Source organism: Cygnus olor, chromosome 2, assembly GCF_009769625.2.
Source record: "Cygnus olor isolate bCygOlo1 chromosome 2, bCygOlo1.pri.v2, whole genome shotgun sequence".
In the NCBI taxonomy this organism is placed as follows: domain Eukaryota; kingdom Metazoa; phylum Chordata; class Aves; order Anseriformes; family Anatidae; genus Cygnus; species Cygnus olor.
Genome location: NC_049170.1, coordinates 148604711 through 148630738, shown reverse-complemented (window position 1 = coordinate 148630738; position 26028 = coordinate 148604711). Strand labels below are relative to the sequence as shown.

The 26028-nt window shown below is 44.9% G+C and overlaps 1 protein-coding gene across 1 annotated transcript; it reads left to right on the top strand.

Annotated features, from left to right (window-relative positions):
* The first annotated feature begins 41 nt into the window (after positions 1-41).
* Positions 42-15020, top strand: DERL1 (derlin 1). The gene is made up of 8 exons (XM_040547021.1): positions 42-454; positions 1993-2104; positions 5366-5430; positions 7637-7663; positions 10029-10124; positions 10782-10834; positions 12001-12111; positions 13934-15020. Exons 1-8 carry the CDS (start codon positions 302-304, stop codon positions 14070-14072), a joined length of 756 nt encoding a protein of 251 aa, XP_040402955.1. The 5' UTR covers positions 42-301; the 3' UTR covers positions 14073-15020.
* Positions 15021-26028: the final 11008 nt, after the last annotated feature.

Here is a 26028-nt window from a genome sequence, read left to right as displayed (position 1 = left end):
TGGGATGGAACAGTCCCCGCCCGGCGGCCGCGGGGCGTGCCGGGAGATGTAGTTTCCGCGCGGCGGGCGCTGCAGAGCCCGCTCGTCACCTGGCAACGGCCTCCGGGGCGGGGCCGGAAGCGGCGGCGGCGGGGCCGAATTCGGCGGCGCCACGTCTGGCTCGGGGCCTGCCCCCGGCTCCTTCCTCCCTCCTCCACCGACTCCGGGCGCCGTGCGAGCTGCGGCCCGGCCCCGCCGCTCCCCGCCCGTCCCTTCGCTCAGCGGCCGGATCCTTCAGCGAGGCCTCGGCCTCGGCGGCGCCATGTCGGACTTAGGGGACTGGTTCCGGAGCATCCCGCTGATCACCCGCTACTGGTTCGCCGGCTCCATCGCGGTGCCGCTGGTCGGCAAGCTGGGCCTCGTCAGCCCCGTCTACCTCTTCCTGTGGCCCGACGCGTTCATCAACCGCTTCCAGGTACGGGCCGCACTATGGCTCCCGGCGTGCCTTGCGGCGCTCCCCCATGGAAAGCATGGGCTGCGGCGCGCAAGGCGTGCTGGGAGTCGTAGTGCGCGGCGGCGGGGCGGTGGGCAGCAAGCCAGGGCTTGGCCCCTCAGCGGCCGCTCTGTGAGGGCGAAGCGCCCCGGGACAGCCCCGGGCACCGCCCCGGCCCTTCCCCGGTGTGAGGGGGGGCAGAGCCCTCCTCCTGCACCAGCCTGTGCTGGGCCAGCACCCGCCCTGCAGCCCCCAAGGTGACACGGGCTGCGTGCTCGGCCCCGCAGGGCCCCTGCGAGGCAGAAAAGGAGAAGAGGACGTGCCCCTTTTTGAGCTGTGTCGTTCTTTTCACCTCTCATCCTCGTGCCTCGGCTCCTATAATCATAAATACCGTGGTAGTAGCTGCAGGTGACGTGCTTGGCCCCTGTTACGGCGCGGTGGGCGAGGAGGCAGGCGCGCGACTGCCCCCAGAGCCAGCTCGGTCTGGGGCAAATTCTATGCATAAAGAGTGGTTCTTATGGCCTTTAGCGTTTTGTGTTCATGTTCTGAACGTAAAACATCCTGTTTGGGGATTGTCAGCCTGGGTATGGCTGACGTAAGTTAACTGCAAAAGTCCTGGAGCTTCAGAATAACGGTGTTCCTCTGCGTTAGAAATGTTGGGGCTGATCACGAGGCAGACGTGGTCTCTTCTTCCGTTAGGAGGTCACAGGTTCACTGTTTTGGTACACAGATGTTTGGGGGGATTATCCCCTGGTTGAACTGAAAACGAAAGTGACGGAAGTGAAGATCGCCCATCCTTTAAGTGTGTTTTATATGTACTCATTACATCACTAATCAAACAGACTGAGTGAACCCCCCCAAAAAAAAAAAGAGAAAAAGACAGCTTGTGCTCTGTTTGCTTCATATACTTTCCCCAGAATGTAATAGCTCAAGCGGCTGTGTTTTCTGTAGTTCTGTTTATCTTTCTGGAACTACGATGCTCAGGAGCCTAAAATGCTATTTGGAAATGTTGCCCATTCAATATCGAGCGCATTCTTAAATGGCCAGACATTTTCTATCCTGGCTACGTGCTGCCATTCACTGTGCATAATACTGATGGTTGAGAGACTCTAAAGCAGGTGCAGAAAGCTCAAAGTAGCTTGTGCTGTCTGAAAACGTATGCTAAAGGCTGCTTGTGAGGTCCTGCCTCAGACAGGTTAGAGTGGATTCTGTACAGATGCCTTTAAAACAGGCCAGCATCGTTGCAAGCTGACCTTTTGCACCGCAGTAAAGACTCACTACTGTGAAGATGTGGTGGAAGTGCCCTGGAAAGTTGTGCGTGACTTTAGTTGTAGTCTTAACGGCTTTGCGCATCAGATTAAAAGCAACTGTAGAGGCTGCTGAAGCAGCAGTAATTGATACTTGGGCTGTCTTTAAAATTTGTTTTTCCGTTTAATTGGTAGCAAGGGAGAACAAAAAAGCTGTGCATGTGAACGTATTCTGCAACCTATAAATGTGTCCTTCTCTTTTGCTCTGGACAGATCTGGCGGCCGATAACGGCGACTTTCTTCTTCCCAGTGGGACCCGGAACAGGTTTTCTCTACTTGGTGAATTTGTATTTCCTGTACCAATATTCATCACGATTAGAAACAGGTATGTTGTACGTTACGGTGTGTGCACGTGGGAAACTCTGCCCGGCGTTAACAGAGACCAAGCATTGCCAAACAGAGCTTCTGTTGGGACTGTGGTGATGGGACTGTGGCAGGCTTGGACGGAACTGGGAGAAAGATGGCTCATCTCTGTGCCCACTTGTGTCCGTCAAAGGGAAAACTGCTCTAAAAACCGCTTTTGTATCGCGGCCTCTTTGCCTGTGGCACAGAGCTTGTTCATTTAGGACCTGAACTTGATATTTCCTTTCCATAGGAAGGCGTGGTGCTTCTAGTCGTTGATTTCAGGAAATAAGGGAGAGAGACAAGAAGACAGCTTTACTTCTTTTTTCTTGTGTCTGGTGTCCTTTAACATGAAAGTATGATAGAGCATGTGTAATATGTAACAATCTCGGCTTTTCCTGTTTTGTTAAAGGTGATGGTGCTTGCTTGTGTTCTTCTGTAGGAAATGCTGAATTGGGAGAGGCCTTTGTACAAATGAAGTGTACCTTTCTGTCACACAGAAACGTGAAAACGTTCAGGAACTCGTTGGATTTTTATGTAGGGGAAAAATCGAGAGTAGAAGACAGGAGGTCAGATAATGGAAAATAATCGTTTTCATTTTTTTCTTGAAAAAGAGATTCTTATTACGAGGTAGCTTCAAATAAGATTTCTTTTCGTATCACACAGTTCATTAAAGCTAGCAAAAACTATTTCAAATCAAGAAAATAACGAAAGTATTTAGGAAGCCAAACTCCTTCTGGAAGCCTTTGTAAACAGTAATTCCAGTGTCGTTCTAATGGAGCCTTAGACCTGATGGTGTAAGTGGAAATGGAGGAAATTTGGGAACCCCTGTGGGTGGAGAAGAGGTCCCCGGTCAACCTGTCGTCCCGAGGGCATTGTGGGATCCCTTTTTTTAAGTCGTAAGGCGAGTAACAGGGAAATGGAGGAGCGTGCCCGTTGCATTTGGTTGTTTCTCAACGAAAGTACACGGCCGTTCAGTAACTAAACCCAGCTCCTCCTTCTCTTTAAGCCTTTTGGCGTAGAAGGTTATGAACACATGCACGCGAGTAATGGCAGTTATGACATTCTACCGTGCAAAGCTATACGAAATAAGAATTCTTGGTTAATATATGCAAATTATAAGACATCACTGCTTATACATATACTGAAAAATACTGTAGCTGTCTCTGCTGTGGCAGAAGTCTCGTGGAAGGGAGTCAGGTCTTTCAACAGTGAATTCACATTCCTGCCATATACACCTGGATTTTGAAGCTGAGAAGTCAGCTGTGTTGTTGTGTGAGGCAATGCATTTCACCTGTAATATTAAGATTAATTTTTCTTAGTGTAACCAAACTTCTTGATTCGGTCAGTCCTTCCTTTCTACAAAAACGTCTCGGATTCTTTCTAGTTCTGAAAGCGGGAAGTTGCTGTGTGTAAGTTGCTGATACGTTTAAAGGTTGAAATCAGCGTAGACCTGCCTCCTTTTATCAGTGAAACCGAGGAAGTGAAATCACTATTGTCAGGGTTGCACATGGCGTTTGAGCATACACTAGTGTTGCGTGCTAACCTCAGATTTAGGAGGGGAGGAGATTCAGCTGTTTAAAAAAACCCCACAACCATATGGCTTTATACTGTGGCTGTGTTTTCCTAATGAGCTGATGTCCAGCTACCTGAGGAAAATGAGGTTGACGTCTTTTTGGTTTGTTTCTGGTGGTGAAGAAGGTAACAAATGCCGCCAGGGAGACTGCAGTGGAAATACGCAGAGTTGACAGCAGTGCGAATGAGGAGGTTCTGAGCCTGCAGCTCCTCACCAGGTGCTGGATTTGTCCTGGGCCCTGATGGATGCAGTGGGCTCCTCACTCCTCTGCTGAACTTGGGAGTCTGTAGCTCAGTTTTCTTAGATATGAATTGGACTTAGGTATTAGTTGGAAATTCAACTTAAATAGTTTGTCTTGCTAGTTAGTAATCTCCTAAATGACATGTTAAAAGCTTTTTTATTTCCTTTATTTCTTCATATTCTGGAGGAATTCCTCTTCTTGGAGGTTCTGCAGCGTTAGTCGGCTTCCTCTCTATTTGTTTCATGTGTTGTGTGGCAGCAATAAGGAAGAAACTCCAATTGATGGAGTTCTCCAGCTTTAAAACTTTCCAAAAGACTTTTTCAAAGTGTTTTTGTTTTTCCTGTCGTGTAGCTTGCGTGGCTAAACTTAAATAATAAACTTAAAAAAAGGTCGCCATTTTAGTTCTTTTACGCAGAGTGAATCACTCCAGTTATTTTTAAAAAGCAGATGCTAAAACCGGATATTTTTTCTTTAGGTGTTTGAAGACCAGTAAGATAGTTGTAGGAAGCCACATTGTGCTAACACGAGTGTCCTTTTTTCTGGGTATTTTGATGTTTATTAGCAAATAAATCAGCTTGTTTGTGGTGCACTGTGTTTTGGGTCTGTTTCAGCAGAATTCTTGGTCTTTCCTTGCCTGCGTGAGGTTATATGAAAGTCGATAGGAATCTGGCTCAAATGCTGAGGTCTCTGCCACAGTTTGCAGGAGCGAGAGCTTGTAATTTTCGTGTTCACAAAGAGTCGGGTTGTTTTTTTAACCCTTCTCTCTGCCAGGTCATAAACTCAACAGGGCATCAAAAGATAACTTCATTTTCTTTGCAGGGAATGTTATTAGTTTTCTCTTCCACTGTCCTGAAAAACATGGACACGTTTGAAATGGGAAATCAGACAAGCAGTTCAGGTTGGAAGAAGGAACAGAATGCGTGGCACGTGTATACTCCCTGTCACATATATTAACTTTTCTGGAGTGTAAAAACTTGTATCTCTTGAGTCTGACAAGATGATGCAAAAAGGATGCAATGTGCCTAAGTAAGGAGTAGTCTTTATGTGACTTGATAAACTTTGCATCTCTGCTTTTGCTGTGTAAGTACACTTGTTTTTTGTGGGCTTCTGACTGACAACTTAGGAGGGATTGGATCCGACTCCAACTTGAAGTCTTGTGAAGTTAAAACTACTGATTTCCAGAGTTAGTATGTTGGTTTTTTTTAGTAGAGCTGTTGTGTGTGCACTTAATGCAATAAGTCTTAATTTTTGGTCTCGTAGGTTGTTCTCTTATAAGGCTTTTTAAAATTAAAAAATAAAAGTCAGGAACCACTGGCAGTAGTTAGTGTAACTCTTATCAACTGACGTTTTCGTAGACTTCCGAAGGTAAAGTCTTAATGTTTTAACCAAGATTTTATACCTTTCCTAACAAATCTTTTTATTTACAGGGGCTTTTGATGGAAGGCCAGCAGATTACATGTTCATGCTCTTGTTCAACTGGATCTGCATTGTTGTATCCTTCTGTTTATCATACCATCAAACTTTTAGAATATTTTAGTTCTAATATTTCTGTCTGAAATAGGTTGAAAGACCAGGTTTTAGCAACTAACTACATCTAGAATGTAGCAAATGTTTGCAGGTAAACTTTTGTCTTCCTGGAAACGTATTAGTATTGTCCCTGCAAGCCACGCACTGCGTGTGCTAACACAGCTTTGTAATTTGAGGAGTGGAGTTCTGCTTATGTTAAGCTTCACTCGTGCTGCAAGAGCTTCTGTAGTGCTCACTGTATTACTTCCAGTAGCCACTTCTGTGGCTTGCAGCGTGGGCTAGGAGTGAATTTGGTGTGCTTAAGCTGCCACGTGCAAGCAGGTCTGATCTCTGCTGTTCCCTCAGTTGGGAATTTGGGGTTACCTCATACCTTACCTGCTGGTTACAAGTCAGCTAAGGCTGTGAAAGCAGTGCTGGGACACCTGCACTGAGCCGACTTCCTGAGTCTCATTAGGTTTCAAACACAAAACTGGGAGTTGTTGATAGCAGACGGTTGTGCTGCCACTCAGAGGGATCTTGACAAGCTGGAGAAATGGGCTGGTCGGGGATTTTGTGGAGCCCAGCTCAGGGAAGTGCAAACTCCTGCCCCTGGGGAGGAGCGGCCCCGTGCACCTGGACAGGTTGGGGACTTGCTGCCTGCAAAGCAGCTCTGCAGAAAAGGAGGTCAGCAAATTAACCAGGAGCCAGCAACGTGCCCTTGTGGCAAAGGTGGCCAACGGCCTCCTGGGCTGCATTGCCAGCAGGCTGAGGGAGGTGATGGCTCTGCTGCCCAGCTCTGGTGGGGGCTGCGTGCAGCTCTGGTACAGGAGAAGCACGGACAGACTGGAGCGAGTCCAGCGAAGGACCGTAAGGCTGGCTGAGGAGCTGGAACATCATATGAGGAGAGTCTGAGGGAGCTGGGACTGCAGCAGGGGAGAAGAGAAGGTTCAGGGGTTCATCCATGTGGATAGCTGCCTAATGGGGGAAGGATTAGAGGAGGAGCCAGACTTCTCTGGTCCTCAGAAGGACCAAGGGGCAACAGGCACAAAATGAAACACAGACAATTGCATTTAAATGCAAGAACGAACCTTTTTACTGTGGCACTGGTCAAAGACAGGTGAAGGTTGCCCGGAGAGGGTGTGGAATCCCCATCCCTGGAGGCGTTCCTGTTCTGTTTGTGTTGGTCCTAGCCTCCTTGCAGCAATTTGCAGTGGCACGACTCCTAGAAAAAAAAAAAAAGGGAGTAATGACAGCGTGAACCAGATACAGCCAGGCAAACTACTGTGTAGAAATGCTGCCGCCTTTATCAATAGATTAACCATCTCTGGTTACATTCCACTGCATGGAGGGAATTGTTAGTCCTGCTAGTCCTGTTGAGCCGCAGCTGTACTGGGAAAACAGCCTGTGTTTAGTTGTGTTGTTAAGAAACCCAGCAGCTTCGTTGTGGTTGCAGGCTGCTGGCTGGGAGCTGTGAGAGGAGTCTGATTGTGTCTTGACGTTCAAACTGGTCATTTGAAAGCTTCCGGGTGCTTGTTCCATAGATGATGTAAGGAGGGAGTTGGATGCCTGAGCTGGGAAGGAGCTCGGTGCCATTTTACGTGCATTCGTGAACTGTTGAAAGCATTCTGATCATAGCAAAATTCTTCAGTAATTGTTTCTGCCCAGCAGTTACTACAGCAAGCAAACCTTTTGAGTTCCAGGGCAGGAAAGTGATGTTAAAAGTCTTTAAGAAATTACTCGTTTTCTATGACCTAGTGGCAATATTAGATATTTTTGTCTGATTTGGTATTTCTTCTATTACAAAAGCATTTTAGTCTTTAAAAACCAAACAAACCACCAAAAACTAATGGAAGAAATAACCTGCTGTTATGGAAGGACTGGCTGAGTTTGTAGCTGGCCAGCTTCATCATGGAGGGAGGCCAGTGCATCTGCCAGCTCCTGGGGTACTGACTTGAGGTTCGTGTACATTAATCACTTCTCAGTAGCCTTTTAGGCTAAGTGTGCAACTCTGTAGATCATTGGAGGTTTTTCATTTTTCCAGTGCCTGACTTAATACTTCCCAAGAACATTGTTTTCATTTTATGCGTTAAAATTAAAGGCCTTCCCGTTTGTGTTCAGTGTGTGTGTAGCTTCTTTTTCTCCTTCTAGTCTGTCAGGTTTTGCTGCTTTTTCCCTTAATGGCAAAATGACAGATAACTGGCTTGGCCATGGACATGCAGGTAAGTGCAGTGCAGTTTTTTAAAAATGATAGCCTTCAGCTTTCAGACTATTTAATGAGGGTCCCAGGCTATTTGATGGCTTTTCAGACAGCGTTATCTACATAAACACAGAGCATACTTACGGTAGGTTGGTTTAGTTCATGTCAAAACGGACTGGCTCTGTGTGTAGTGTTTCTTTTTGAGTTTGAGTAGTTTGGGTTAGTCTCAGCTGACATCACAGTCTCGTTTCTGAATCTTCCATCTGTAACCTAGTTAGGGAGTCAAGGAGCGAGAACCAGCTTTCACAGTCAGGAAGTTTCTGCCTGTCACTGAAGTGGACCCAAGATTTCATCTATGTACTGTTTCCTCTAATGAATGTGGATCTGCATTCTTAGTTTTTTTAGCTAAAAATGGTTTCTGGGTTCGTTAGTCTTCTCAAATTCATTCCATTTACTTGCTGACAGAAGCTCTTTTTGTGAAAAGTGCAGCTTCAGATTCCTATCGGAACTGTGAAGTGCAAAATCCTCACAAGAATGATTAAATAGCAGTCTGAAGAATGAGTTTCGATGAGGGAGCTCTTATCTGCCCAGATGTTAAGGGGGGTGGAAATAAAGGAAGCATTTCTTGAATACAACCGAGTATCAGATACAACTGCATGCTTTCAGCCTGCCTCTGCTGTTCTGTCCTCATCTTACTTCTGTCCCCATCACCCAAAGCCTGCACCAGTATCTCTAATACTCTGTGCAAGATTATCTTAGTATTTATTAGATCAATTATCAGGCTCCTCCGGTACACAGAAATGATGATTATGCACCTGCAGTCAGGATTGAATTCTCTTAAGGGATGTCCATAATTTCGCAGTTAATTCTTTTTTGCTGTGGGGAAGACTCCACCAAATTGTTCAAAAGGATGCTGAAGTCACTCCGTATGAATTTTAGACTGACTGTGTTGATTTGTATCTTGTAAAAAATAAAGTTAAAATGGTTTTAAGTCTGCACACAAGATGCTGCTTAGAAGAGGGTCAACTGTTTGGTATATGCATGTATTTTTGTTAGAATTAGGGTTTTTGCTTGTGTTGAATGAATGACTTGAAAAGTGAGATGATAGAGTAGGACGTCTGGGCCTCCGATGTCAAATACTTCTTAAACATTGTTTTTTATTTATATATGTGTGTGTGTATATATATATATAAAATATATGTTATTTATATATATAAAAATAATTTTAATAACGAATTTAAGGTGCTTGTGTGAAGAGTCGGACTGCTGGTGAAACTTCAGGCTTGGGGAAGGCTGGGTTGACTCTGGTATGCCAGCTTTAAAGTGGAGCCTGTTAATTAGTGCCACCCTTGAAGGGACATGTTTTATCCTCTCTTCCAGTCACCCCAGCTGGTTTGTGGTGTTAAGCCTGGTTATGGCAGTGTTGGTAGCACACTCTCTTTGGTTCAGAAATCAGCAGATACCCGAAACAGCGCTTTATATTTTGTTTCACCAAAATACTCCAGTCAGCTAAAGCACAGCTGCAGTAGGGAGGTATTAGGAACAGTCTCCTCTCCCAGCATGGAGCAGGGGGTGACCTGAAGCTCTTCCAAGAGCTTTGCCTAATCAGGTTGCGATGCTTTGCAGTGATGATGTGCTGCTACGCCTCCCCGCTGGTGGTCTGAGCGGCACAGAGCTGGCACTCGGATGCGGTGACACCTCTGACGTACTGGCTTAGTCCCAGATGAGGATGTGTTGGGGTTACCGCCTTGGACCGTAAACAGAAACGATTACGGCACAAATGTTGCTGATTGTAGGTGTGGTACCCAGCAGCTGGGAGCATTGCAATCTGCCACGGCTGCTGTTCCGCGTAGTGCAGCTTGCTTTGGAGCCCTTTGCTTTGCTCTTGTGCTGCTGTAGTTAGGCGGCTTCAAAGCCTGAGACTCCTCTGGTGTGTCTCCAGTGCTCTGTGCTGAAGCATAGACCTGTGTGTATTAAGACTCAGAAGTTATCATTTGGTCGTATTCTCAGGACATAGGTGTCTCTAATATGCATTTAAATCATTTTATACCTGTATCAGGAATTGCACCACCTATTTTGGCTTCCGTGCTCATCTAAGCTATCATACTGTAGCCTAGTGGGGCACTGTGTTCAGTAACAAAGTGTTTTCCAGCACAGCAAAAGAGAACGACCAAGGATGTTCTCTTCTTTAGCTTTCTGATCTTGTGAGCAGATCCATGATGTGTGTGTGGTGGCAGAGATCCTGGGGCAATCTTTAAAGCCTTTGCTGATGTATCATGCTTTTAAACCATTTTTGAACCTTCTAGCCCCTTGCTCTCCAAGTTTCTCAAACTTCTGTGAACATTATGGTAACTTTTTGCCTCTTTTCTTTTTTTTTAATATTGTAGTTGCTGATGATTCCACTCATCATGTCAGTACTTTACGTGTGGGCCCAGCTGAACAGAGACATGATTGTATCTTTTTGGTTTGGAACAAGATTTAAGGTAAATTGAACAGTTTGTTGGAAAGGTTTTTGCCTGGAAGATGCATACGAAAGGACTGAGGGACAAAATATAAGTATTTTCTCCCATTAAAGATCTCATGCACTCATAAAACTATATACTCCTTTAGAAGCAGTAGAGACAAGTCTGTTGGTCTTCCATATGGTGCCACTCAGTGTGGCTTTACTGAAAAGATGTCCTGACCACTGAAATACAGTTGTCTGAAAAAAGGAAAATAAAATTCCTGATAACACATTAACCTGGCTAAAAGCTGAATAGTTGTTATTTTAAATTGCTCTTTCCTATGCAGCTTGGTCAGTTTCTGCGAGGCGTTGTAGTGAAAACTCTTTTGATTGTTGTTTCCAGACCTTTTCAAAGTCAGAAATGTTAGGACTTTGTTTCAGATGTAAGCTTGGCATGGAACACAGACTGCAAAAGGCACATCTACTTAAAATATTTAGGTCAGTATGATTTGTCTAAACGTGCTAGTGATTACTCAGTTTAGAGTATTCTACCTTCTTAGTTAGAATCTACTTATTATATTTGGATTTGTGTAATGCTAAAACATTGAGATTCTAATCATACATACTAGTGGAGTGGAGCTTGAGCAGGTTTAAGTAGTACTTCACATGTATTTACAATTTCTGCATTCTTTTTCAGGCCTGTTACCTTCCATGGGTTATCCTGGGATTCAACTACATCATTGGTGGATCGTACGTATTTACAGATGTGGCCAATTTGAAGTTATAAAGGTTTTTACGGCTATTTCTTATTGCTGAATTTAACAGCAATATTAAAATAAGAGGCTTAAAGCTGTATAATTGGACTGATCCTTCTCAGTGTCGTATGGTGATTGTTTAAGATAAATGCAAAGAAGGAGATGTGGATGTGAGAACTACGGAATGTAAGTGAGGAGAAATAGTAAGAATTTGATTTATGTTCTAGTAGATCCATGCATTAGGCCTTTTCCTTGCTAAAAGCATGATGCCCAGTAAAGAAAGATTTCATCCCAAGTGACCAGCCATTATTACTGGTTTTAGAAACAACTTGGCTTGCCTCTGACAAGTGTTGTTACTTCGTTCCATCAGAATCTCATTCAGCGTGATGCTTTTATCAGCTTGTGAAACAAGGAAAAATGGCAATAACAAGCCTGCGGGGTGCCATATTAGCACTTTCTGTATCTGTTGGTTTGTTCTGCATTTCTTTTAAGTGCTGTGATGCAGAAATCCCCTCTTTGTGCACAGCCTTTCCCACCGGTGCCCTGTATTGACTGGGGCCTCTTGGTGATGCTGTAACACAATCGGTGACAACGGCAAGCGATGTGCTTGGTTTATAAAAGGAGGAGATAGGAGCACAGCAAAACCAAATTCCCTTTCCTGGCTGTGCCTCCCACTGACTCATCCGTCACTTGAGGGAAACTGCTTGCTGTTAGATACCTGCTGTTTCTATGCATGACAGAAAATACTCAAGGGCCTCCATTCAGCAGTGCTTTTGCAAAATTGGGAACAAAACAGTACAGCGGGAGACAGGTTGTCCAGCGAAAACAGCCGTAACTTCTCAGGCTCTGCAGACTATTATTTTAGACACTAATAGCTATACGGTCTAATTCCCTGAGGTAAACAGGCATTAAATTGCATTTTCAGTACAGTCTGCAGAGATGGCTTGGAAGGGAGGGTGGAACAGCCTGTTGATGTGTTGGCACTGCAAGCTGGCCCTTCTAAAGAAGTGGCTGCAAAATGCTGAGGGAAGGGAAATTTTCCGGGGCTCGTGGCCCTGGCAGAGCCTGTGGCAGGTGAACAATAGGAACTGGCAGAAGATGGTCACTCAGTTGTTTTTGTGGAAGATGGCACGTGAAACTCCTTTTTCTTTTGCCTTGCAGAGTCATCAATGAGCTGATAGGAAATCTGGTTGGACACCTCTATTTCTTCCTAATGTTCAAATACCCAATGGATTTGGGAGGAAGGAATTTTCTGTCCACACCTCAGTTCTTGTAAGCCGGCTTTATACCGTGTCTCGCTGTTTATTTGGATCGATTTTTTGGGTTGTTTATAAGGACATATATTTGCTAGGATTGCAAGGTGTAAAATACTTTGTTAAATCGACCTGCTTCAGACTATCGTAGTGACTGTGCTGCTGTGTATAGATTGAGCGCTCAAAACTATTTAGTTTCTTGTAGATGGCCAGTATTCTTTATTACCACTATGGGTGGCTCGTGTCCTTTACCCGCTTTTCAGAGTAAGAGTAAAGGTTACACCTCTGCTAGTGAATTAAACTATAGTAAAGAGACGTCCCTACCAATTATCAGACAGTATCCATCGCATTCTTTTTAAAATTATTTTCTCCTGATCTTTTATCTGTATTTCCGTGTATCATTACAGTAGCTACCAGTTTAGCAAGCTGTAACAGCAACAGAAGTCTGTTGCAGATTTAAGTGCCGTAATACAAACTCTACTCTGCAGCTGGTACAAGTCACCTGGACTGAGACTTCAGGTCTTGGATTCTGAGGTGCTTTCCTTGTAACTTATTCATTGTTTTGGCATTGGAATATTAAGATCAGAAGCCAAAGATCATAGCTTCAATTCCCCTTGTCCTCATCCCTTTTGGGTTGTAACTATTTTTTCTCTACCAAATCTTAGTTAGCAATTCAATTAGTTAATAGTTTGTCCTTTAAAAAGGTTAAAAGATGTAAAGTTGAATTACTGTTATATTTCTTCAGCAAGCTTTAACGAGAAGGGAAGCTTTGTGTTTGCAAGCCCTACTGCTAAACCAAGCTTTCCTTAAAGACTAGAAGACAAATGTTGCTTTAAAATGTCTTTCAGGGTAATAACAGCTCTGAAACTACCATCAGTTGTGTTGATTATATTTAATTCTCTTGATTCCTCATCTGTGTATTTAATTTTTCTCTATATTTGAGAAGCAGGAATAGAAGTACTGAAAACACCTCTGAAGTGGGATAAATTCTGCTTCTGTACTGTAAAGTTTTGTTAAAAAAAAAAAAGATGCTGTCATGAATTACAGATACGTTTAGTATAATGAAGATTATACGGGATCATTTTTCTTCTATAAAGGAATCTGGTTTTTATGTTTGGGCCTCAGATTTTCTTTGTCAAATTCAGGAAGAGATTTCCAGGGGCTCAGTGTAATTAACTATTTATTGTAGACCTGAAATGACTCTGCATTGATAGCATCCCAGACATCCCACTGGTATCTGCAGAAGCTGTGTTTTAGGTCACTGTTTAGGTGGTAGCCTAAGTTTGATGATAAGGTCTTAAAGCCCTGATTTGCTCTGGCCAGGCCACTTGAACTTTGATTTCAGTCACACTGTGCGCTTGAGCCTGTTTCCCTTGGTCTCTGGTCCACAGTTCTGCAGGAAGTTTTATTTAGAGAGCAGTGAGATAATTGGATGCTGTGGTAGCAGGAGCTTTGTGACTTATTGGAGAGAGATGCTCATAAGTAATTTGTTGTTTTTTTATTACTTCTCCAGGAAAAAAAGGAAGAGAAGTTAGGGAAATTAAGTTTATATCACAGCATTTATTCTCAACAATGAGACTCCCTTATCATCTCTCTTTTCCCTTTGCTTGGATTATTGTTCATATAACCACATCCCAGGGATGTAAGTTCCCCAGAATTCCTACTTCTCAGTGTACTGGGGGCTTAAATTTGGAAAGAATCCTGTGAGGTACTGCTATCAAAAGCTAGTTTTAATGCGAAGTCTAGCAGCTGAAAGGAAGTCCATGGAAAAGTAGTCTGGTAATTACTCCCAAGGTACAAACAGCTATTTCTCAAACTCTTTCTCTTCTGGCTTGCCCTAGGTACCGCTGGCTGCCAAACAGGAGAGGAGGAGTGTCGGGCTTTGGCGTCCCACCTGCTAGCATGAGAAGAGCTGCGGAAGATCAGCAGGGTGGTGGAAGACACAACTGGGGCCAAGGTTTCCGGCTAGGTGACCAGTGAAAAACATCTGCCCTTGGAAAACAGCAACTCTTTGTTTTTAATTGCTTCTAGGACTGATCCTTCCTGGTGCAGAGCTTGCTAAAGAACTGAGCTCTCCGTAGTGCTGTTGGATGTAACTGATTTGGAAGAATTTTTCTGGTGCAAGAGAAAATTATGAAGTTCACAAGGGAAAAATGTAGATCTTACTCCAGGTTGTCCAGTAGTGTCCGATTTGATTCTGCCGTTAAAAATAAGCTGCCTTTGTACAGTATTGTCTGTCTGTCACAACAGGCATCCATTTTGCCATCTCGTTCCGTGATGCGATGGAACAAGCTAACGATGTTCTGTCTCACCTGGTACACTAAAAGCTTCAGCCGTAGTAAAGTAAGAATCCAGTGTATGGCAGTCGGATCAAACTAACCCCAATGTTTAGGAGGCTGACTTTTTTCATAGCTGTGGTTAAGTCCCAGGGTCTTTGGAAACATTACTTAAGCGATATTTCTGTGCTGTGTTCATAAAGTGAAGTGCAAATGTTTTATTTCCATTATTAAGCTATATTTCCAGAGCAATTTTTTTTTGCTATGCGTCATTTGTCCAACCTGCTACAGCACGGGATGGGCAAGACTAAGGAAAAGAGGGCTTTCGTTTGAAATGGCAGTGACAGATACTCAGAGAATTGAAATCTATGAATTCTTCATGTCATGTACAAGGCTTGCTCTATTTAAATTGAAGCTGTCTGGATTGTTTTCTTCCTGAGATCTTCGAATTCTTGGCTTCAAGGTTTCTGTTTTGATTGTAAAATTGGATAGCACAAATAGTAATTTACAGGTAGAAAATGTAACGTATCATTGTGGTTAAAGGGTTCTGACTACAGCATTATGTTTATATTAACTGAATCTACGACTTTCTCTTAAAAGCTTTAAGACATCAAAGAATCAAAGCTGGAAATAAACTTTTCCAGGTTCAAGATAAAATAGAACAGAATTTTTTTTTACTACAGGACTCTTTCACTGGTGAATGAGGAACTACGTACACTATTTATTAGCGCCTGTATTTTTCTTGTAAAGCTTTTTGACATGGAGAGGGAAATGATTCTGTGCAGTAGTTATCCTAGTACTGGGTTCCTGTGGGCAGAGCACAGGGCTGAGATCCAGGAAGCTGTAATGCTAGCTAGTTACTGACTCACCATATGAATTTGAGCAAACTTACTACTTATCTCAGTTTTCCCAGTTATAAGGAGGACTCGTGCATGTCTCATAGGATTCTTAAAAAAGAAAAAAAAAAAAGTAACCATCCCTCAACTTCCCTTGGTGGGAGCTGCTTGTGAAAATGTAAGGCTTAGGTTCATGTGAACGACACTTAAGCTAAGTTGGAATATGGTTGCCCTTCTTGTTTTACAGTAGGAGGAAAAAGCACTGTCACTAGGATGAGATTCAAGTCTGAATTTCCCTTTAGCGTTTGTCTTTCTTTTTACTGGGTGGGTAGGGCACACAAGGCTGTTCTGCCCCAATGTAGGTATCTCAGGTATCGCTAAGTAGGTGAAGTGAATCTGGGCCAGAAAGTTTTTATTACTCCTTTTTTTTTTCCCCCTTCATTAAACCTGGCTAATGAAGGTTGATAAACTTGTAAACACTTCTTGATGTGAAACTGGGTGGAAAATCAGCAGTCAGATTGGAAGTTTTCAGCTGGCTTGCTTGAAAAATATGCATGCTCCATTTCATTGTTGCAGCTCCCTTTTGTTGATCTGGCTTGTGGAGAAATGTGGAAAACTGGTAATGATCACAGTGCGTGCTTAGATTTCACAGGAGCTTGGAGTTCAGAGAGAACCTGCCGTTTTTGTCCATTCAGTGATAAGTTTTGAAGATGTTCTTGTCTCCGTCTGTCTCTGTAGAAAAGGGTGGGTGGGAAAGAGGACTTCAGTGTTGTAAATACTAATTCGTTGTTGACCAGCACCTGCTACTTGATGGCCAACTCGAAAAGTTTCAGAACCATCAGTTTTATAGGAGTCACGGCGCAACTGGTCTTTTTAGTCAGAAAATATCACTGCCTCCAAACCGGTATTACCTTGTCTTTGTTTTGTCTTCATGTGGAGTCAGGACCTAACTGCAAAGTGAAGATGCGGTGGTCTGTGACTCAGCTTAAACTCTGGTACACTCACCTTGCACAGCTCCTTTGTTACAGAAGGAAGGCACGAGTGGGAGGAAGCACGGCAAAAGTCATTGTCCTGGCCCTGTGCATTGTGCTGGGTCTTGCTTTGTAGTGCATCCTCCTTCCATAAAGTAAGAGGAAAAGGATTTGTGAGAAAAATAGACTTCTGGTAAGTCCTGGTTTGCTTTTGAGCCGCTTCAAGTCAATTTACATTGCTGTATGGAAGATTCACTGTAGAATTCCATATTATAAATTCACTTTGTTTTTTCTCTTGCCATTTGACCTGAAGCACTGTTTGTCCTCCAGCGTACACTGACAATGGCAGTCTCTTGCTAAACGAGTACCTCCTTTCTTATTTTGTACAGATAATTTCCCTTTTTGTAATCACTTTTTGTTGGCAAAGTTTTAAATTAAAGTTTTAATCTGTTATTGTCTCTGTTTCGCTAAATCATAGTTCAGCTTAGGAGAAGCCTTCCGATGGGCATGTCTCCAGAGGGTGTCTGGCAGCTGCATTGTGACACCACCTGCTGTTGATCCAAAGTACTCAGGACAATGGCCTGTTTTGGGGGGGGAGTCTTATCTCCTCAGATGAGTTGCAAAATCATAAAGATATTTTCTTTGTCTCTGTTTATCACCATAAGTTTTGACAGTCTGTCCTTCCTGGGCTATTATCCTGTTGCAGTTTTTGGGGGGTATGCTCAACTATTCACTGTTTATTGTCCTCTGGGAGGAAATACCCGTCTATTCACACTCAAGTTCTGTGGGATTGTTAGGGTTCAGTTAATTTCCCAGTAGCTACCTTGGTATTCTGCAGCACCCTCTCTGTCCAGCCAGGTAGGCACAACTGCCAGAATTTTTGAGGGTCTGTTATCTCAGCTGATTTGGAGACAGATTGAGCACCGTCCGAATGTCTCTACTGGTCCTCGTCATTCATCTGACTGCACTTTTTCTGTTTGTTACTATGGAGGTGCCAAAGAAGACCACGGACTCGGTACCTGAGGTGGTACGTGAATTTGTTGCGCTCTTTTAAGCTGGAAAGTCTCAGTCCGTGCTAAATACAGCAGATACAGCAAAGTGACAAATGCTTGCTTTTGATTTTGCTCAAGCTGCATAAATGGTCAGTGGGAGAGCCAGGAATATGAAATCAAATGTCTGGTTCTGGAATGCTTCATCTTTCCTTCCGATCACTCTGTCTTGTCAACAGCTGTTCTCTGATAGCTTGGTAGTGGGGTGTAGCCAGTGTCTGACTGAGAAATGACCTGTTGCTTTGACCCGTCTTGTCGTCCGAGTGCCACGTGAGGAAAACTGAGGGGCTTTAACTTGCAGAGTAGCATATTGTTTGCAGTTTAGTGTAAGGTTGTTTCTGTGTTTTGTATGTCTCTGTACCTTATCAGGGAGGTAGGCACATTGCCTTGGTAAGTTAAGGCAGCGAGCTGAAGAGGTGCACGTTAATTTAGTCTCAAGCTTCTGATCTGGCAGTTCACCTAATATCTTCACTTCTGCTCTTCATACTTAAAAGGTACGTGATTCATATTCTTCTCTGTGCTAGGATTAGGATGATTGATCAATTTGTACTTGCCGTGGTATGACAGGGCACTAATTTTGGTGGAGATGTTTTGGAGCTGTTGTTGCATGCAGTAGTAAATAGCTTTTCTTGGTTTGCATCCCTAGATTCTTACTTTGCCAACTTTGCCAGGGATGATACTAACAGTGTGACTCGAAATTTGGTATTTAGTCTACCGTTGTGGTTTTATTAATAAAATTAATTACGTAAGATGTGCATATTAAGCAGAAGTACTTACATCTAAAAGATGACAATGTGCTGCTTTTTATGATTGAAAAGATGAAAGGACGTAATATTTTTCAGGTACGCTTTTTTTGGTGATGAAGGGAGTTCTGTTTGCAGCAGTGCCGCACCCTTTTATCACCTGGAACATGATCTAGGAGGAATGATTATAACACGTGAGCAGAAGTTAGTTAGCTCAGATTGGCTCCTAAGGCCAAGTTTCTCTAGACCACTAGCTGTTAGGTGGGGGTCCCTCATGATGGAGGTCATGGCAACAGGAGGCAGCATTTAGAAACAAAAACACTGCAAGCTGTCATCTTGCACGGGAATGTTTGCATTCACTTCTTAAAAGAAAGGTGCTTAGTCCCTGAACTGGCTATGGATTAAAGGACAGTGGGTAGATCCCTGCATGAAGTAGATCCCTGTATTAATAACCATTGTAACCAGCGGTGTAAGGATGCTGCTTGCACCAACCTGTAGGCTTGCCAAGCTGTCTGGTAAATTTCTTCACCCTTTGGGGTTCACATCACCTTACAGTGGTTAGTTAAACGTAGAAAGCTTCTTTGCAGTGATCCTTCCCTCTAGGTTTCAAGTTGTTGTATTGACAGACCCCTTAGCTTATTTTCAAGTCAAAAAAAACCTCACCTACTTCAAATGGAAGGGCTCTTTGGGAGTAGTTGTCTTCATTGAGACTTGACTGGCATCGCGCAGTGTTGGTGCTGTTAACAAGTCTAGCAGGTGATTAAGTAAAAAGTTCGTTTTGCACCCGTGAGAGGGGAGAGGACTAGGGGGTTCTCTGCATTCCTGGTGGAAGCTTCCCAACATGTCTGCTGCTCTTGTTGGGGTAGTTGTAATCTGCCTTTTAGTTTTCCTGTATGTTTTAGTGAGAACAGCATTACTTCATTCAAATCTTCCTTCCCTCTTGGTGATCTGAAACCGCACTCAAAGAATTTGGTCCAAATGTAATGTTCCAGCAGAGCACTTGAGGAAGAACAGGGGATGTACTCTCAGCCTTCCTCCACCGAACCTGCACCCGCTCCCTGTGCTTTCTCCAAGCCCGTGTTCTGCAGTGCCGGGGAAGAGCTCTCACAGGAATCACCAGATCAATCATCAGCTCCACCTGCAAAATGCGAATCCGCATCAATTTACAAAGCCTGAGCAGGTTGTAACGGGAACTCTTCATCCATTGCCTACCATGACAGCCAGCATATACAAAGAAGAGCTTCAAACCATTTTCAGAAGCTGAGTCTTGATACTTAAAATCACGGGCCCAGGAGCAATACTGGTTTTACGGCAATTTATAATCTTCTCTTGCTTCTTCTGGTGGCTGTTGTGCAGGCAATAAATGACTAGTCACCTTTATTTTTCCTCTCCAGGGAAGAACCAATTTAATACCTCTTCCCTTGCTCACAGTCATCTCCTTTTCAGCTATCACTAACTCCGTCTCTCACATGGTCTGATGAAAGTAAGTAGCAAGAGTCAGAAAAATTGTCCTCAAATTCTATAGATGCTCTTGGAGCTTGTTCCTGCTTTTCCAGAACTCTTGTGCCCCTTTTTTCCAGCTCTGTTAACTGGATGTCTAATGAATTCTCCAGACCTTCTCCTCGTTCCTGAGACAGCCCTAGAAGCTGTGTGTAGGCTGAGATTTGGGATCCAAAGGGCTGCGCCAATGGTATGGCGGTGCCATTCTGCCCAAGCGGGAGGGGAAGCAATCAAACAAACCCAGCTCTGCCCACGTCTCGCCTGGGCTGCCTGTCCCTACCCTGTGTCTGGCACCGGGAGGTTTCACCAGGCCGTGGAGTCCTTGGACAGTGTTGCCTTCACCAAGACATGGGGTTCTGTGGTTCAGAAAGACATCTATTAGGGAAAACTTTTTCTCATCTCTGTCAATGCATTTCCCCCTGCCCTTGCACTCGCTCTGCCCTTTCAAACCATTTATTCTGTGCAATGTGCTTGGGGAGGGGGATTGGAAGGATGCAAAAGGAGAAATTGATAGGAGTTGATGCCTTTTAACTTCCCTTGGCAGTGTGATAGTAGAATTGAAGGGGAAAAATCCCCTATCAGTAGAGTACGTGATGTGGTGCTTGAAGGTCTAGTAAATCTCTAAGAACCGTATCAGTCTGATTTCTTAGAAGCAGACAGGTACAATAGCTGTACAGCTGTGTTATTTGGTTGAGTAACTACGTGGATGGGGGACATTTAACTGGATGCAATCCCCGTGCTGCAAGAGCTTAGCTCTGTGGCTGCCATTAGAGCACAGCTCACCGAGGCCAAATAATTACTCTATAATTGAATGCCAATGCAAACAACATAAGCTAATGCATTTCCTCCCCTCTAGAAATGCTTTGTCCTCTAAATCTGCTCCTGCCGGTTCCTCAAAGTCATCCTCCAGCTTTTCATGTCCCCTTGTGCATCTTAAATTAGATCAATAACTTCCTGGGCTGGCTGTGGTGGAGTGGCTCGCTCCACAGAGCTGCTTTCTGAAGCCGAAAGCAATGCAATCCCGAGGAAATCCTGCTGAGTAAGGAGTGTTTCTGGTAATGTGTAATCGAGTCGTGATAAGAGCAGCTAATAAAGATAAGGTTCTCAACAAGCGGCACGGGACAATGAGCAGGGAAATGGAGAATGGAAACCAGCGTGATTAATAATGACCCCTAGCTGCAGAGCTCAAAAAGGGAAAAAAACAAAATATATTGAAGGGGATGTGTGGGCATGTTGCTGACGGGGAAGGAAAGTAGGAGGAACCCAGGAAAAAGGAGAGCAGGAAAGCAATTGTGCCCGTATAATTGTCAAGGTAACACCTCTGACCTCAGGGCAGGGTATCCAAGTCTTGATGCCTCCATAGCTGGAAAGCCAGAGGGAATTCAGTTCCATTTATATGGGTTGCTTTTTTGTTTTAACAAGTGGAGAGCGGCTTATTCCTGCTAATTTCCTGGGGGAGCTTCTGTGGGGTAGGAGTGGGTAGGCACACGGCTGGGGAGGAGCGCCCTGCTGTGGAAGTGCCCTCAGGCATGAAGCAGGATGTCCTTCGTGTTGGTGGCCTTCCCCTCGGCGTTATTGCTACTGCCAAGGTCACTTGTGCTGGATGCATACCTTGTTGTATTGCTGCTATTGTCTTTTTTTTGACTCGAGCTATATTTGCCTGTGGACCAAATCAGTAGGGTGGACGCTTCCTCATTCAATACCCATCTTGCCTATATAGCTTTAATTTTTCCCTCTTCCAGAGGAGCAACTTAAATTTTCAAGCTCTTGCCCAAATGAGAGCAGTTCTGTGGACTTGCATTTATTTCTGACAATGCCACTGTGTGTCAGGCTTCAGCTTTACTATGGGTGTGCTAGAAAACAGCTACGGACTGGTACTGCAACCCTGCTAAAGAGCTGGTGAATGCAGGTGAAATGGGAACAAGAAGTATATTGGTGTAATCTATCTTTGAATAGCAGCAGCACCAGATAGGATGTGGGCAGTCCCTGTATATCTGTATAGTCCTCCCCAGTCCCTGTATATCTGTTTTGGAACCTGGGAGGTGATGGTTTTAAGAATCGTGTAGTCTGGATCCTATTTGAAGCATTAATCTAGTGATGAACAAGCAGAAGTGCCAATAGAGAAATCATTACTTGCATCTGATAATTCAGGGAGAATATAATTCCAGAAAAGTGCTGATCTTCCTTGCCCAAGAGTTTGTGTCTTGGCTTGTTTAGGTACTGATGGCTGTCGTTCAGGAGCAAATTAAAATCAGTTCTGCAAGGCATGGGAAGTAGGGCAGTTCTAGCTTTCATCAAGAAATGGATGGTGAAAGCCTGATAAGCTCTGAATAGCTCTTCTATTTGATCTTATGCTTGTAACAGCTTTCATTTTTTTTTTTTTTGCATGAACTAAGAACGTGAGTGCAGGTTGCTGAGGAGACATCAGTTTTGGCTCTACCACTTCTGAGAGCTAGGAGGAGGCTCGCTGAGTGTTGCTGCAAGAGTCTGTTAACGGGTCGGCAGGAGCTGTTGATGTAAAAACCACCCCATGCCTGTATCCTTTGGTTCTTTTGCAACAGCATAGGGAAGTCAGCAGCTTTTGTCACAGAACTGGGATGAAGAGCAGAGCTAGGAGCTGCAGTTCTGGCATGCTGAGGCTGCAGATGGCCATAAGCAGTGGCTTTGGGAGAGGTGGGAATTGCTCTTTTTCAAAGGGGCGTCAACACTACAGTGAAAATATACACACAGTATGATTTTGCTTGTTGAAGGTCAGTGCGGCAGCATCTGCAGTTATCCTGAAGTGGTGGGTGGTGCTTTCACTGGGTGAAACCATTTTTCTCCTGCCAAGGGACACCTGGAAGTTATTTGCGAGCAGAGGAGGAAAGCTTCAGCAACCTGTATGACTTCAGTTCCCAAGTCACTTGTATAAAAAATCTCCTTCTAAATGAAAAACGTGAGCGAGAGACTCAAGGAAACAATTCAAAGCCCTGAAAGGCCAGGCACGCCATCAATAAGCCCGTTCTGCAACACGACTTGCCGCGGCACAGCTGAGGACAAAGCGCTGGAGCCATCCTTCAGTGCCACCGCCCCACTGCCTGCTCGCTTGGGGAGAGACGCGTTCTGGCTTTGTTCGGATGCTGGAATGCCCTTGAAAGCAAAACCCACAGAGAGAGTAGGTGGGCCGGAGAGAAATTTGCATTTGTCACGACCCTGTCTGTGACGAGGTGCTGTCATCTGCCATCACGACGGCAGCCAGCGCTACGGGCTGCTGCCTAACGCAATTACACCACCACGCCTCCCTGCGAACGTGGGCGCTCAGTCCAGTTCCCTTCCCTCGGCCAACACAAAATTGGTGCTCCCCAGGTTCAAGCTTAGGCCAAGTGTGAAGAAAACAAAGCAAAAACCTCAGCAGCCTCCTGTGATTTAGCCCGGCAAAACTCACACCAGGGAAAAAAAATTCCCCATGCTCTTTGGGTGAGTGCTTATCGTTCCTGAAGTTGGCACGGCGGAGCAGAGCTGCACATGCTTCAGAAAGCAAAGTAATTAATTCTCCTTGCTCCCAGCCACAGCAGTCTCCGTTGTGCAATGCTGCACCACAACTGGGCATGGAGAAACCTTCTTTCCAATCAAAATAAGTATTCTTTTTTTTTTTCTCTGACACAGCAGGGTTGGTCTTCCTTTTAGTATTATTGAAGACAATGTCTGCCTTGCCTTTCTGTGACCTTCAGTGTGCGGCTTCATGTTAAAATTTCCATCCTCTCCCCCCCTGCTCCCTCTTCAAAGACTGGCATTCATTAAAAAAAAAAGATTAAAATTCCTTTTGTTTAAATCCCTGCTAGGGAGCCTTGCAGCACACTGCTGCTGAGGTGCTGGGGTGGGGGTTGGCTGGGGCTCCTGGCTCTGTGCTGTTCACCTGGGCTCTGGCAGCAGCGTGCAGCAAAACCCCATGGTCCCCAACCTGGGTGCTCCCTGCCCATGTTTCTGCCTCCAGCTTTGGTTCAAGCCTGGTGGTAGCTGAAGCTGGGCTGGAGAAAAGGTTTGGAGCTGGGCTTCTCCAGCTCAGGGTATGTTCTCCATAGCTATCGTGGTGCCAGAACCATCCTGGCATCCTCTTTCTGCTGCTGTTGCTCCAGGTGTGCCCCCTCTTAGCACTGCCCACCTTGCTCAACACCTCTGTGCACTCCATCTCTGCATGTGTCACAAATAATGGCATCACCTGATCAAACTGAGTGCTAATCTTAATTCCAGCAGGCCTCCGTGGCTTTCCAGAGCCAGCTTCCCTGCTCTGCATCCTCTGCTCAGCTGGAGGTGGACTTGGGGGAGCTGAACCTAAATCTCTGAGGGGCAAACATGACCCATTGGGTGAGGCAGCAGATGATGTGGATCACAGATTGGAGCTACAGCCAACTCCAGTGAAGGAAGATGTGCAGAAGTGCCTTGGGAGCAGGGATGTAGACAACAGACCATCCAAGAGTTGTCTGTCTACAGCTACATCCACATTTCACCCACCTGAGTGTGTGTGAAACCCTGGCTGATTAATAGGAACAAGGGAATATCCACCTATTGGGGCGGAAAATAAAAGGTTTAACAGGTGACAAGACATGGCACGGCTGTTCAGTGTGTGTTTTGGGAGTGTGCTGAGGCAGGAGGCAAGCTCAAGTACGTCCAGCTTGCCATCGTGTTCATGTATGGAGAAGATGATTTTGTGCATTAGGAAGTTGCACAGATATCCCATTTACTTTGCCTGAGCCAGTTTGCTCTTGGTGTGTATTTCACAGGGTGCTTAAATGATGAGGACTGTAATACTTTAGAGCTACCATTTTGGAGCAGCGAGTCTGATGGCAGTAACACCACGGTGAAAAACCTGCTGTGGCTTCCTGCAGTTAAGCTGGGTGCTTGGGGCTGGTGATTTCCCCCCCTCATCTCCATCATCACTGGAGCTTGTGCTACTGTTTCCTTTTCCTGCTGTACTATGAATATTTTCAGAATTTCATTCAAGGCCTGTAGGCCCCATTTGTAGCTTTCCATTAGTTACCAGTCAAATGACCACTGAAGTCCTTAATTTCACTGATCAACATGGTCTTAGGCCTCTTTCTGTTCAGGAGACTAAAAAAGTTTCCATCACTGGTGTACACTTTCCTTGCTATCCAGATACCAAACTGACTTCTATAATGTTGCTGTATGTGTCTGTAATTTATTATGTCTCTCCCAGGTGCCAGTGTCTCTTTTTGCTACTTGTAGCCAGCAGGACCAGGGAGGTGATTGTCCCCCTGTACTCTGCTCTGGTGAGGCCGCACCTTGAGTGCTGTGTTCAGCTTTGGGCCCCTCAGTACCAGAAGGACATCGAGGCCCTGGAGCGTGCCCAGAGAAGGGCTACGAAGCTGGTGAAGGACCTGGAGCACAAGTCCTGTGAGGAGCGGCTGAGGGCACTGGGGTTGTTTGGTCTGGAGAAGAGGAGGCTCAGGGGAGACCTCATTGCTCTCTGCAACTGCCTGAAAGGAAGGTGTGGGGAGCTGGGGGTCAGCCTCTTCCCACAGGTAACTAGCGATAGGACCAGAGGGAATGGCCTCAAGTTGCGCCAGGGGAGGGTCAGGTTGGAAATGAGGAGACATTTCTTCTCAGAAAGAGCAGTCAGGCATTGGGACAGCCCCTGCAACAACTTGGTCGCAAAATGAGTTTTTTATATGTAAGTAACGGATTTGTGAAAAGCAATATAATTTAGGCTGCAGAGAGACTTATAGGCTGAGATTTCTGCTCTGAAACTTTCCTCCCTCTGAAGTTCTTGACTCTGTGGGTAGCAGATGGGACTGTGTTTCCTGAGCTCTCCTGCATGACGTGTGCCAACAAAACGTGTCACAAGCGATTGCTGGGGCCAGTGATGCCTGGTGGCACATCGCAGCCTTGCTGCGTGTGTCAGCGGAGCTTTGGTGGCTTCCCAAGGGTGGCCCTCGGCTGAAGGCAAGCATGAGGTGAGAGGTGTTATCTTCATCAATTCCTAGGCAGAACTTCCAAAAACTACAAAATCCAGTCTACAAGTGTTTGAAATCTAACCAGTGTTCAGATTCAGGGCAAAATTTAAAACTGGCATTGTTATGCTTGGGTGAATTCATAATGTATTTAGCAAATATATGCACACAGTCTGCAAAAATAGGGGAAAATGTAATTCCTCGGGGAGCAGGGCAAACAGGGGTTGGAGGATGCCATGTGTTTGGCACCGCAGCGAGCAGAACAGGGAAGGGCAGTGTGGGGTTGCTCTGGGTGGGTTTCTGCATTGTCGCAAAGGAGATGTTCACAGCACCTGATCCGTGCTCCTTCCAGCAGGAAAACTGGCTGCTGGTAACTCTGAGATGGGAATTTCCCTGCCAGTCTGTAGATCAAGTGTTTGTTAATTAATTAATTTTGACACATGGAAGACTTCAGCCAAAAAGCCCTCAATTACTTCCATAAAATCAGAGTAATAAATTCTGCTCCCATGAAAAACTTCTGGGGGCGTTGATTTAGGAAAGCTCTAGTGTCCTTCAGGGAAAGGACATTAGGAGGAAAAGGGCCTGTACCAGTGCTGCTTTTCATCACCCCTAG